Source organism: Eleutherodactylus coqui, chromosome 1 (assembly GCF_035609145.1).
Source record: "Eleutherodactylus coqui strain aEleCoq1 chromosome 1, aEleCoq1.hap1, whole genome shotgun sequence".
NCBI lineage: Eukaryota > Metazoa > Chordata > Amphibia > Anura > Eleutherodactylidae > Eleutherodactylus > Eleutherodactylus coqui.
Genome location: NC_089837.1, coordinates 237644359 through 237657640, shown reverse-complemented (window position 1 = coordinate 237657640; position 13282 = coordinate 237644359). Strand labels below are relative to the sequence as shown.

Below are 13282 nucleotides of genomic sequence, written 5' to 3'. Positions count from 1 at the left end.
AATTGAATGAATCGCAGTCTAGTCAGTGGGGTTCATGCAGTTTCATCGTACTGTAAAAAGACAGGTCTTTTCAGGTCAGGGCGTGTAGTTTTCCTTCTCTCCAAATGGAACAGGAAAACAGAACCCCGAAGCGCTGATGTGAATGAGCCATCGGTTTCTTGGAAAATCCGTTTCATTAGATACAAAAGCTGAAGACCTTATTTATAAAGTAGTTAAATATTTAATGCACAATACACTGTTCAGTTGTTTACATCTCTTTCTAAAACTTTTGTGTTAGTTTCTTTACTTTTCCCCCCCAATATTTGCTTGTGGAACACACATACAAATCCAGCACCTCTCCCATATGAGTGAGCATTATAATGTATCTTCAGCGCTGCAGTCTCTGCATTGTATACCAGGCACAGCACCATACGTTACATAGTGATTCTGCCTGGTATTGCGGCTTCAAGTGAATGGGACCGAGCTGCAGAAAGACTGTGCGACTGATGAATGAAGAAGAGGACCACAAGCACTCACCCAGACACTTTTGGATCCTTCAAACAACTGCTCATCAGGGGGTGCTGGGAATTCAACCTCTGCCAATCCTATATTTATGAAACTGTCCGAAGGAAAGATCATTAGCATCTAAGCCTCAATTTATCCTTAACGTGACTCCCGATTCTGGACAAACAAAGATGTCTGCCCTGCTTCTCTGACTACTAGATGCACACTGCATCATTAGTCAAAGACACTGCGCATTGCCTTCATGAGCAGTGTTGGACAGCCAGAGTAGCACGTAGTGTCTTAGACTACTGATGCATAGTAATGTAGAGTGTCATCAGAGAACCCACATATTAGCAGAAGGCTACTAACATGTAATTTCCTACCAAAAACTACAATGCTTTTGCATCTGAGTTGGCTACCCTCAACTTCTGGGCCCTATAGCAGCTTCTATAGTTCCACCCAAGATACTTCAAATAGGATACACTTTCCATTGTGATACATTAATTCAAATTTTCTACTGATGTAACGTTTCAAATGCCAGGTTAATTGTGGTAAAAAGTGGGCTGTGTGAGAGCAGCCTTAGGCCTCATTCAGACGAGCGTGTTTATGTGCATACATACGTCCGCACAAAACCTTGCGCCTATTAGATCCAATGGTTCCCTATGGTGTGTTCACATGTCCCTGTTTTACAGGCACGCACCGTAGGTCCGTGATGCCTGTCAATATTCCCCACGGGGAGTCCCATTCTCACTGAACACTGTGATAGCACTGTCGGTGATAAGGGGACTCCCTTTGGGGAGTACAGAATCCCCTGCCACAGCTGTGGCAAAGGATCGGGATGTTCTGCCATTGCCTTCAATGGGGCTGCCGCAGAGCAGAGAAGATGCACCAAGCCTCGATATCGCCGGAAAAGTGAGTATTTATTTTTATTTTTTACACCATCTAGGGATGATTTTCAGGTAAGGGCTTATAATTAAAGCCCTTCCCTGAAAATCACTACAGGGGTTGCCGACAGCCCTTTGCTTTTAATGGGGTCACCTTCAGCAGCCGCGGCCCCATTGAAAGCAATGCTGTACAGACCTGCATTCACGCGTGTTTGTGCTCGTACGTGGGCACCCTGGTTTTGTGCGCACCTATGTACACATCAGCACACGCTCATGTGAATGAGGCCTAACTGATTACTAACTGCCATATTGTATTTCAATACATTTTTGCACACTTGCTCATTGCACACAATTGCAGGCGGCTGCACCTCTGATAACCATGTTTATATTTCTTTTTTCCCTTCAGCTGTTACGCGAGTTGAAGCATCCGAATGTGATAGCTTTACAGAAAGTATTCCTGTCTCACAGTGACAGAAAAGTTTGGCTCCTGTTTGATTATGCAGAACATGATTTATGGGTAAGTTTGTATTTCACTAATTATTAAGCTTTGAAAAAATGCATGTCACTTTGGATTCTGTAAAGGTAATTGCAATGCAAGTTCTGAAGACGGATGCACTTTGGTTTACATAGAAATAGTATTAATGAATTAACGTAGTGTAATTTAAGTATAATTACAAGCTATGTAGTTAGGTTGAAAAATTTAAATATCTAATTTAACCTATTGTCTTGCAGTGTTGATTCCAAGGAAGACCAGAATAATTAGGTCTATTCATTTCCATTGTAGAGAAAAAAATAATTACACACTCCAAATATGACAATATATCCACTGATCAATTACCCATTTCAAGCAATGTAATACCGTACTTATACTGAACAGTATGTGTATATATATGTATAATATATTTATATATTGTGGTTCTGCAGTTCACAGGATGGCCTGCAGAGGGCATGAAATCAGACAATCTGTGTAGTAAATTATCTGGTACAGCTGTAAGGATGTGGATGGAGGAGATACAACCTCCGGACACACTCTTGCAAGGGGAAGGGACAAATAGCTCTGAAGGAGCTGAGAGGGCTGCAAGCCTGAGGTCTGGTTCTGTCCAGTAAAGGCCACGAGTCTGACAGGGAGGACGCCCCTAGTCTCACACTAAGGGTGAAGTCACACGAACGTATATCAGCTCGGTTTTCACGCCGAGCCGATATACGTCATCCTCATCTGCAGCGGGGGGACGATGGAAGAGCCAGGAGCAGGAACTGAGCTCCTGCCCCCCTCTCTGTCTCCTCTCCACCCCTCTGCACTATTTGCAATAAAAGGAGGCGGGATGGGGGCGGGCTAATTCTCGGAACTTAGCCCCGCCCCATCCCGTCTCTCCCCATTGCAAATAGTGCAGAGGGGTGGAGAGGAGGCAGAGAGGGGGCGGGAGCTTAGTTCCTGCTCCTGGCTCTTCCATTCTCCCCCCCCCCCTGCAGATGAGGACGATGTATATCGGCTCGGCGTGAAAACCGAGCCGATATACGTTCGTGTGACTTCACCCTCAGGAAGGAAAACGGATAGCTCAGGAGAGCTGAAAGGGCTGCAGGCCTGAGGGGCGGTGCAAACCAGTAAAGGCCCAGAGTCAGAGAGGAAGGACGCCCCTAGACTCACACCCTGGTCAGGTATGATAATGACTTTGTTGGCGATATGGCGAAGGCACTGTGACGCCGGTGATAACAGTGTGAAACTGAAATAAAAGATATGGTCCCGAAGTGAAGTTCACGTGTGTGTGTTTTATTTATATATATATATATGTATATGTGTGTGTGTGTGTGTGTATATATGTATATATGTGTGTGTGTATATATGTATGTGTGTGTATATATATATATATATATATATATAGTGGGTTTTAAAAAAAAAAAAAAATGAGTAGCAGATTTGGGGATTTAATTACATAGAAACTGCAAAAGACAGGTACACAATTTGCACATTACTGAAAGCAGAAAAGTTTACAGTTTTTTGTTAGATACCAGTAAATTCCATTTTCTGCCACATGACAGCAGTTTCTTGGTGTTTACAGTTTATAGGAAAATGGAGACCCCACAGGAGAAATCGTTTTGTATGCTAGAGTTTGCTAAGTGTGAATCATTGTTCCATTGTATATGCATGTGTTTTATGGTTTATTAGGCTGTATACACATAAACCATAAAACTGTAAACGAAACACCCAGCACTGTGATGTGGTAAAAAATTAAACTTACTGGTATGTCTTAAAAAATGTTGAACCTTCCTCTTTTCAGGAGGAGACAACATAGAGCGGCAAAAGCGTGTCTATTTCCATTTTTGTCTTGGAGGTTAGGGGTTTTCTGCGTCCTTAAGGGGTTAAGGAAGTTCCACAACTTTAATGAAGAGGACTGAATTGCCAGCCATGTGGTCTGCTCCTGTATGCAACCTTTCTCAAAGGTGCTCAAAAGGTGTGTACCTCACCTATGGGAAATTGAAAGCTGAATTACATTATATAAACTTTTCAGCTGCATTAGGGCTCTTACCCACTTGCGTTTTTTTAATGCTACGATATAGCTGCGTTTTTTAAACGCAATTGTCAATGGGACTTTCTAATGTTAAAAACGCGTTGTAATGTGTACTTCGCTAAAAAAACGCAAGTGTGTAAGTGCCCTTACCCTCAGATCACACCTAGTGGCACTGCCCATCAGCTACACCTTGGATGTAATTACAGCCTGTTTTCACTTGCCTAATGCCCCATTTAGGAATGACGGCTCTCCCCAGTGATGCTCACTCCTGTGCTATTACACAGGAGGTGGTAAACTAGCATCACTCAGAGCACTGCCAGCATGTAGGCAGAGCAAGTCTGGGAGTCTTTTTCTCCCGCCTCCATTTACAGTAAAAAGGTAGGGGTAAAGTCCCCTGGTGACTGACTCCTAAGGTAACGTCACACAATGTGATGTTTTCTTGGCAGACTATTTTTGCGAGGTCGTTTGCCATTGCCTTTCTCAGTCATCTTTTACCCCCTCCTCATTTTCCTCCTTGTCCCTTGCCTCTCTAAAGACTTTATTGGGTAGGATCAGTCATCACCTTCCTTCAGTTAATGTTCTCCATTTTAGCTCCATTTACCTCTATTACTACAAACATATTGGCTGGGCTATAAAATTTTGAAGATTTTTGCAATATCAGATTAGGCGATCCTGACTTTTAGAAAAAGTCACAAAAATGAATTTCCAGTGGTATGTGTATGTTTTTAATGCATGTGGCGTATTGGTTACTGCTAATACCTTTCCGTGCTGAGGGCATAGGTTCATATTCGATCAAGGACAACATGTGCATGAAGTTTGAAAAACTCCATCCAGATGTTGCTTTAGGTCAGATTTGTACCTAGAACTCCAGTACTGCAAAGCAGCAGTGCTAACAACTGAGCCAACACAGTTGTTCTTTCAACGCCAGAGGAGAAGGAGGACAAGAAGAATAAACACAGCGAGAACATAAAACCTAAATCCAGATGTTACCCTTGGACAGATTTGAACCTAGTATTCTAGCACTGCAAGGTAGCATTGCTAGCAACTGAGCCACCATGCTTAATCTTCCTTCTCTGGAAAAGGCAGAGTAACACAAAGAGAACATACAAAGTCCATGCAGATGTCCTTGGTCAGACTTGAACCTAGGAACCCAGTACTATAAAGCAACAGTTCTAATGACAAAGCTACTTTCTTCTTCCTCCTCTACCTCCTCTACCAGAGGAGAAGGAAAATAATGAGAAGCAGGAGAGCGAGAAAAAGAAGCAGAAGATGAAGAGGAATAAGAGAATCTTCTTCTCCTCCTCCTCCTCCTTCCCCCTTTTCTTGTCCTTCTCCTTCTTCTTGTCTTCCTTCTTCTCATTTTCCTCCTCCTTTTCCTTCCTTTATTCCTTTTTTTCCCCTTTCTTCCTTTCGCCTCTTTATTTCCTTCCTTTCGCCTCTTTTTTGCCTTCCTTCCTTTCACCACGTTTTTACTTCCGCATCCCTTTTTCCTTCCTCCCCTTCTCCTCTTTCTTCCTTTCTTCCTCCTTGTTTTTTCCTTCTTAGCTTCCTCCTCTTTTTTTCCTTCTTTTCCTCCTCCTCTTTATTTCCTTCCTTCTGTTCCTTTTGCCTCTTTTTTCCTTTCTTCCTTCTCTTTTTTTCCTATTCCTTCATCCTTTATTTTCTTTTTTTCTTTTACCCTCTTTTGTTTCCTTCCTTCTTTCCTCCTCCACTTTTTTCCTTCCTTCTTTCCTCCTCCATTTTTTCCCTTCCTTCTTTCCTCCTCCATTTTTTCCCTTCCTTCTTTCCTCCTCCATTTTTTTCCTTCCTTCTTTCCTCCTCCATTTTTCCTTCCTTCTTTCCTCCTCCATTTTTTCCTTCCTTCTTTCCTCCTCCATTTTTTCCTTCCTTCTTTCCTCCTCCATTTTTTTCCTTCCTTCTTTCCTCCTCCATTTTTTCCTTCCTTCTTTCCTCCTCCATTTTTTTCCTTCCTTCTTTCCTCCTCCATTTTTTTCCTTCCTTCTTTCCTCCTCCATTTTTTTCCTTCCTTCTTTCCTCCTCCATTTTTTTCCTTCCTTCTTTCCTCCTCCATTTTTTCCTTCCTTCTTTCCTCCTCCATTTTTTTCCTTCCTTCTTTCCTCCTCCATTTTTTTCCTTCCTTCTTTCCTCCTCCATTTTTTTCCTTCCTTCTTTCCTCCTCCATTTTTCCCTTCCTTCTTTCCTCCTCCATTTTTTCCCTTCCTGCTTTCCTCCTCTTTTTTTTCCTTCCTCCTTTCCTTATTTTTTATTTTATTCCTTTTTTTCCTCCTCCTACATTTTCAGATGACTTTTCAGTATGTGTACATGAGGAGTAGCAGTATTCCTGGCCATTATGATTTGTATCTAACATTATTTCTTTCAGCAGGCTCCATCTAATCAGTCTTCCATGAGGTGGTGGGTGAAAGCTAGCTACTATGTTGTCACACACACACACAGATACATGATAGAGAATTATTGAACAGTATATATGTGATTCCAAAATCTGTGAAACATTAAAACACTATTAGCTGAAGCAGTTTCTGTGGGCTTCTCTGTTAGGCCCCTTTCGCATAGCTATTTTTTACAGCATTTAACACTGCCTTTTTAGCGCATCGCTAAACATTGTTTTCAATGGAGCCTCTCAGACATAAGCCACGATTTTTGAGCGCTGTCTGTTCTATTTTGTGTGTTTAGCGCACCTCAGCAATGATATGGTGTACTAGAGCTTCTCTCAGAGGCAGGAGCACTGCCTCCGAAAGTGAAAGTGTGGCAGAGAGTCGCGATTTTAATTTGCGGCGCTCTGCCTCGCTGATGTGTGAGAGAGCCCTTACTTACTAGGCTTCCCCTCTCCATAGACTTCTGTGAGCAACATGTTACAGTATCTGTCAGTGAGGTTTTACTTTATCTTTTCTACCAAGATAGAATTGGCAAATTTTCAGTGTAAGGGCTCTCTCACACATGAGCGCGATAGAGCAGCGCAAATTAAATTGCAGCACTCTGCTGCACTTTTACTCTCACTTTTGCAGGCAGTGCTGCTGCCTTCGAAAGCAGCTTTAGCATACCCCATTATTAATGATGTGCGCTAAATGCACAAAATAGAACAGACAGTGTTTAAAAAATCGCAGCGTTAAACGCTCAAAAAAATGGCTGTGTGAGAGGGGCCCAAGTGAACAGTTTTGGTGTAAGGTGCGAAGAGGAAAGGAGTTGGATAAGTGGAGATGGAATAAACATTTCACTCTAACAAGACATATTGCAAAGCGCTTTTTATATTCAACCAATCCTCTGCCAGCTCCCAACACATCCCCTGCCAACAGGTCTGGGTCTCCTCTCTTATGTATTGTTTACAGGTTGCAGCAGGTAGGGTATATCACAGGTTGCTGCAGCCAATGATATTGCTCAGTGATCGATCCTCGATTCTGTCATTGGTTGCAGCAGTCTGTGATATATTGTACACACGCAGCTGTAGTCTGTAAATAATACGTCAGAGTGGAGACCTGGAGCTGTTGACAGGTGACGTGTTGGGAGCTGGAAATGCTGAGTATGAGTTGGTTGGTGTTTTTTGTCTTGCAGGACTTGGTTTTAAAAAATATTATATATTATGTTGGACATCATGGAGGTTCAGCATTTGTATGGGGGGGGGGGGGGTGGAGGGTTAATCCTGCTACATACAAAGCGGTTGTTGGCTGTTTCTTACAACGGACACTCACCCGCAACATCTCTGATTAGCAGCACAGCTGATTGGAGCTGTTAACTGTGATGAGATCTCAGGGTGCGATTGCCATGGCCACCCATGGCCTTCTGAAATTCCCCAGGGCTGCCATTGCAGATTGCCTGTTGCATAGCTTGATAGATTGCCTGTCAGACCATGGTATAATGTAATACAGCGGTATTACATCATATTGCAGAACTGAAGAAAACATCACAAGTTCTTTAAAAAAAAGTAAGAATCAGTTTAAAAAAGTTTAATTATTAAAAAAAATAAAAGGTAAAAATTTAAACAAAACAAACCTTTTGCCATATCTATAATAGAAATCTAAATTTAAAAACTCCAAAACATATATGGTATTGCTATGTATCCGAACTATGAAAATAATGCATTATTTACGTTGAATCCGTCAGAAGGGAAAAAAAAACGCTGAATTTCCTTTTTTTTTTTTGGTCACCCAGCCTCCAAGAAAAAAATATAATAAAAAGCGTTCAAGAAGACCAGGACATCCTGCAAAAAATGGGCCCTCGACAGAAAAATAAAAAAGTTATGGTGGTCAGCAGATGGAGGCAGAAAATAATTACATTTTTTTCCAAAAGTATTTAAAATGTAGTACAGCAAATAATTTTTTTTATAAATTTGGTATAGTAGTAATCGTACTGACCTATAGAATAAAGTTATGGTGTAATTTTTGCTGCAGTGTATACGCTGTAGAAACTGGACTCCTCCTCCCTCCCATTTTATTCTACTTACAATTTTTAAATCGTTCTTAAGTACATTCTCATGCCGAAGAAAATAAGCCCTCAGACAGATACACTCATGCATAAATAAGAGTTATGATTTTTTTTTTTTAAAGTGGGGAGGGGTTAACGACATGCCCCCACAAGCCAGTTGTGACCTATGTGACCAAGCCCAAGTTTTAATCATAGTTCACTTTATGTGATAATAACTTTGGAATCACGTTATTTATTACCCTTTTACATGGGATGATAATTGTTCAGAATTGTTTACATTCCATGCTACCGTGGGAATCTGAATGATAGTTGCCCCATGTTAACGCATGTAGCGACTGAACAAGAATTACTTGAGAAGTTTTATTGATCCAGAAACTATTCCGGTTTTCAGATTGGAGTCAGGAATTAATTTTATTCCATTAAATGGGGAAAATTGGCTCCTCCCTCATTGTTTTTTTTTTTTTTTTTTTACTTCCTCATGGATCAACAATGGGGGTACTAGGCTGAACTGGATGGACATATATCTTTTTTGGCTTTACATACTATGTTAACCCCTGAATGACCAAGCCTGTTTGCGCCTTAATGACCAGGCCAAATTTTGGAAATCTTACATATGTCACTTTAAGGCCTCGGTCAGACTGGCGTTTTTTCACGCGATTTGCGCACATATAGAACCATTGCTTCGCAGTGGGATCGGTCACATGTCCGCTTTTTATGCGGATATGCGATAAATTATAGGACACAACGATTCGCAGAACGCGCCTATCTGCTTTCTGCGATTCCTTGTGTTCTATATATGCGCTCAATGGGGCCGGCGGCAGCAGCGCCAACCCCATTGAGAATATATACTATAAAGATCATTCTCCTCTGCCACAGCTGTAACAGCTATGGCATAGAAGAACGATGTTTGCCCATTAAATTCAATGGAGCCGGCGAGCGCGGGATGAATTTTTGGGAAAGGCTTAAAAATATAAGCCCTTCCCTGAAAAGCATCCAGAAATGTGTAAAAAAAAAATAAAAAATTATACACACCTTTTTCCTGCAGCCGGAGTTCAGCCGCGTCCGGCCGGCAGTTCTCCTGAACTGCTCAGTGTCGTATTCAGCAGGCGGGGATTTAAAATCCCCGCCTGCTGAATGGGCTGCCTCTGATTGGTCACAGCCCTCACCAATCAGAGGCAGCTCTCAATGATCAGTTACCACATGAAATGTGAACTTTTTAAATCTTTTTTTTTTTTTAACACTTTTTTTTTTTTTACATTACATGATCGCCGTTTTCCATTGGACATACTCCTATTAGCCAAGAGCAGGGTGATTTTAAATTTCTCGGGCCTCCTGGCCTTTTGCGCATGCACGCAACCTTTTATGTCTGGTGCGCATGCACAGAAGGCGACGTAAGGTACTAAAAGGACCAGAACACCGCGGGACATCGTGGAGGACGGAGATGAGTATTCTCAGCTCCCCTCACGGATCCGATCTTTAACTTTTTAAAACTTTCTGTTTACTTTTATGCGATCACCGTTATGAATTGGATAACGGCAATTTCATGACCAGGGATCGCTCCCCATGGCCCCCCCGTGATAGCTCCAGGTTGTTGGCTACTTCCATCAGCAGACAGCATGGAACAGTCACGTCCACAGCCCACGTGGCTTTAATCCCCAGAGCGAGCGTATTTTTACGGCCCTAGGGATTAAAACCCACTTAGGTAGGACGTAAAAACACTATGGGGTGGTCAGTAAGGGGTTCATTGTTTAGTTTCTGCATGCTTAAAGCTGAGCGATGTGTGGTTTAGTGCAAACAGCAGTCATTCAGTTTTGAACAACTGTCTGCTTACTATGAATGTAGGCGAGCGGTGGGAGAATGCTCCCCAACCCACTCCGCCTCCATACCAGCAGCGCTGAGAGTAATGCTAAAAATACTTGCTCTTGTCTAACAGTGCAGGAAAGAGCATCTCTGGGACGAGCTGTCGGGCAAGTTGTTTGCCCGACAAGTTGTGTAAAAGAACCATTATTCAATTGATTCTGAGAGTCTTTGTGACATATTTTACTTTATATCTATGGTAAATTTTGGTTGGTGCGTTTTGCGTTTATTTAGTTAGGAAATCCAAAATTTAGAGATAAAAAATGTAAAAATTTTGCAAATTGGCACATGCAAACTTTGTTGAAAGTGCAGTGCCTATTAAATATATAAGGGTATCATGACACAGCGTAACGTGCATCATATTTTGCTGTGATGATTACATCTGAAATGTCAGAAATCCCTGGCTGAGCAATGGATTTCTGCTTTGTATTTGCAGTTCTGTGTACCACCGATCCACATGCAGATTTAGCCTTTTTCAATTCTTTTGTTTTTACTGCATCTGGATTTCAAATCCTCGTGCGGAAAAAAATCATGCCATTTATACTACAGCAATGCTTTACCATTAAAAGCTGTTGCATGCAGATTTGATAGGGAATCTGCGAAGATTCCACGGCAAAGAGACACCATGTAAACATGCCATTACAATGTTTTTTTTTTGTACAAATACATTTTCAAATGAAATCTCTGGTTGAATGAAAAAATATTATTTTTTACATTATAGCATATCATCAAGTTTCATCGTGCCTCAAAAGCAAATAAGAAGCCCATGCAGCTACCTCGATCTATGGTGAAATCTTTGCTTTACCAGATTCTGGATGGAATTCATTATCTACATGCAAACTGGGTACTACACCGAGACCTGGTAGGCAATCGCATTGTACATCTCACTGTTACACCTTGAGGTATTTGGTACTGTATGGAAGTTTAGAATATGATGTTTCAATGTTTTTTTATTAAACTTTCCAATTTTAAAACAGAATACAATAGAGGAGATAATCATGCTTCATGTACAAAATGATATAATCCTATAATATACCATATGGAACCAATTGTACAATAGTCAGTGATAAGATTTGAACATATAACAGAAAAGAAAAGTAAAAAAAGCACATAAGTAGATAAATAATCACCACATTTATAAAAGTGGTATATTCAAGATTCCACGTATTTGCCATCTCGCCATAATGGCTCGTGGACTTATCCTGGGGTTCGGGTTTATAGTCCCCCTCTACACAATGTGTACTAGACGACCATGCTCTCCATATGTAGTGGAATTTGGGAAGCATAGAAGTATTACATGTGAGCATTTTCTCATAGGATTGCGTGTAAGCCAGTATTCAACAAAGCTGGAGAAGGAGCTTTCAATACTAAACAACCCACCAAATAGGATAGTATTTAGAATGTGGAGTCCCAAATGTTGCTGGAGAAGTGGGCAGCTCCGCAAGATATGCAACAATGTTCCCCTATTACCACAATTCCTCCAGCAGTTAGTTTTACAATTGGGCCTCCCTCACACAGGCATTTTTGTACAGTACTGAGCACACACAGCCTTTTCAGCGCTGCACTAAACACTGTACAACACTCCCATTCATTTCAATAGGCTGCTCACACAAGCGTCAAAACGTAGCATCTTCAATACTGTGCTTTGACAGCGATGCATGTCCTAGCTTTGCCCATTTTCAGCCTTGCGTCGCCCATTGAAATGACTGGCCAGCGGTTTCAGCACTGCTGAAAACGTGGCACAACTTGGTATCGCATTTGGACAGCGCTAAACGAAAGCCCTAGCTACACTACCTAAAAGAAAAAGCAATGCTCACCTAGCAGGTGCCGTTAGGGTTCCTCCCGCTGCTCTCTGGAGCTCCTGGCAGGTTTCCAGGCACTTGTCATCGCCGACAAAGTATCTTTTGCTAGTGACGGGGTTTGAAGACCCTGCTTCTGCTGGCTCCCAATGGAGGAAAGTCAACTGCAGGGGGAAACCGTGGACATAAAACAAGATGGTGGTCACAGGTGGCTCTGCGATCTCTCTCTCTCAACAAAATGGCTACGACGGGGCCTTGCTGGGTAGTGCGCGAGGGCAGTTTAACTGGATTTAGGACTTAGCTCGACTAATGTCGAGGGGTGTTGCCACGAGGGATGCCAGTACCTTTAGGATGTGAACTCTTGGAAGGTGAGGCAAAAATAACTGAGACAAGTCCACAGTTTTTCTGTTGCAAACTGAAGGTACACAGTTTACTAACCGTCTCTTTTAAGAGCAAATGTGCGAGGTAAAAAAAATACAAGTTTTCTTGTTTTCACATGGCACAATACACTGAATTTAGTATTTTCCAAGAACAGGTAACAGAGTTATCTTCGCCCTCTCTCTGTGTTCAGGATTATTTGTGAACAGGATCCCCGTCAGTCCCAGTTATCTGTGGGCGATGCTCAATAGATTACCATGAGATCTGTGTCTATAATGGAGGCTAGAGTGAGGGCTCCTACCCATTTGCGTTTCTTTTAGCGCTGCGATATCGCAGCTTTTTTTTTAGCTCGCTTAGCAATGGGACTTTCTAATGTTAGAAACACATCACACAAAAATTGCAAAGCACAAACTTGTGATGCATTTTTAACATTAGAAAGTCCAATTGACAATCGCACTGCTCTCTGTTACCGGGCTTGGATCCCCTCTACCAATCAATGATGTGACAGTAACCAATCAGGAGACAGATGTTGCCAGGCAGATTAGGATATCGTCTGTGAGGAAAGGGGGAAATTAGGGTATTTCTGACAGACAACCCCAGAAAATTTTCCTAAGGAGTACATAAACGAGAGTTTTTAAGAACTACACCTGCAAGATATTGCTCTGATGCTCTGTTGGCACTGACAAGTAGCGGAAGCCTACCCGGAGCTCCGGAAAGCAGCGGTAAGGTGAGTGATGATGCTGCTAAAACCGCAGTAAACGCAGCGTTGAAAAACTAGGATACATCGGGGCCAATTGGACTGGAGTATAATACTATTGCAATGTGATTTTCATTAGTGTCTCCACATCTGAACTACATTTAAGTGCTTTATGTGTCAGATAAAAGGCTTGTTTTCATGCTTCATCACTGAACACCTGAGCTAGTTCCCTCTCACATT

General features: G+C 41.9%; 1 protein-coding gene across 2 annotated transcripts in view; it reads left to right on the top strand.

Annotated features, from left to right (window-relative positions):
* CDK19 (cyclin dependent kinase 19) overlaps window positions 1-13282 on the top strand; it is a 177921-nt gene that overhangs the window by 58925 nt on the left and 105714 nt on the right. For both annotated transcript variants that reach the window (XM_066606997.1, XM_066607002.1), the window contains exons 3-4: window positions 1774-1884; window positions 10890-11030. In XM_066606997.1, coding sequence (XP_066463094.1) covers window positions 1774-1884; window positions 10890-11030 — 252 coding nt within the window. The remainder of the gene's footprint in view (window positions 1-1773; window positions 1885-10889; window positions 11031-13282) is intronic.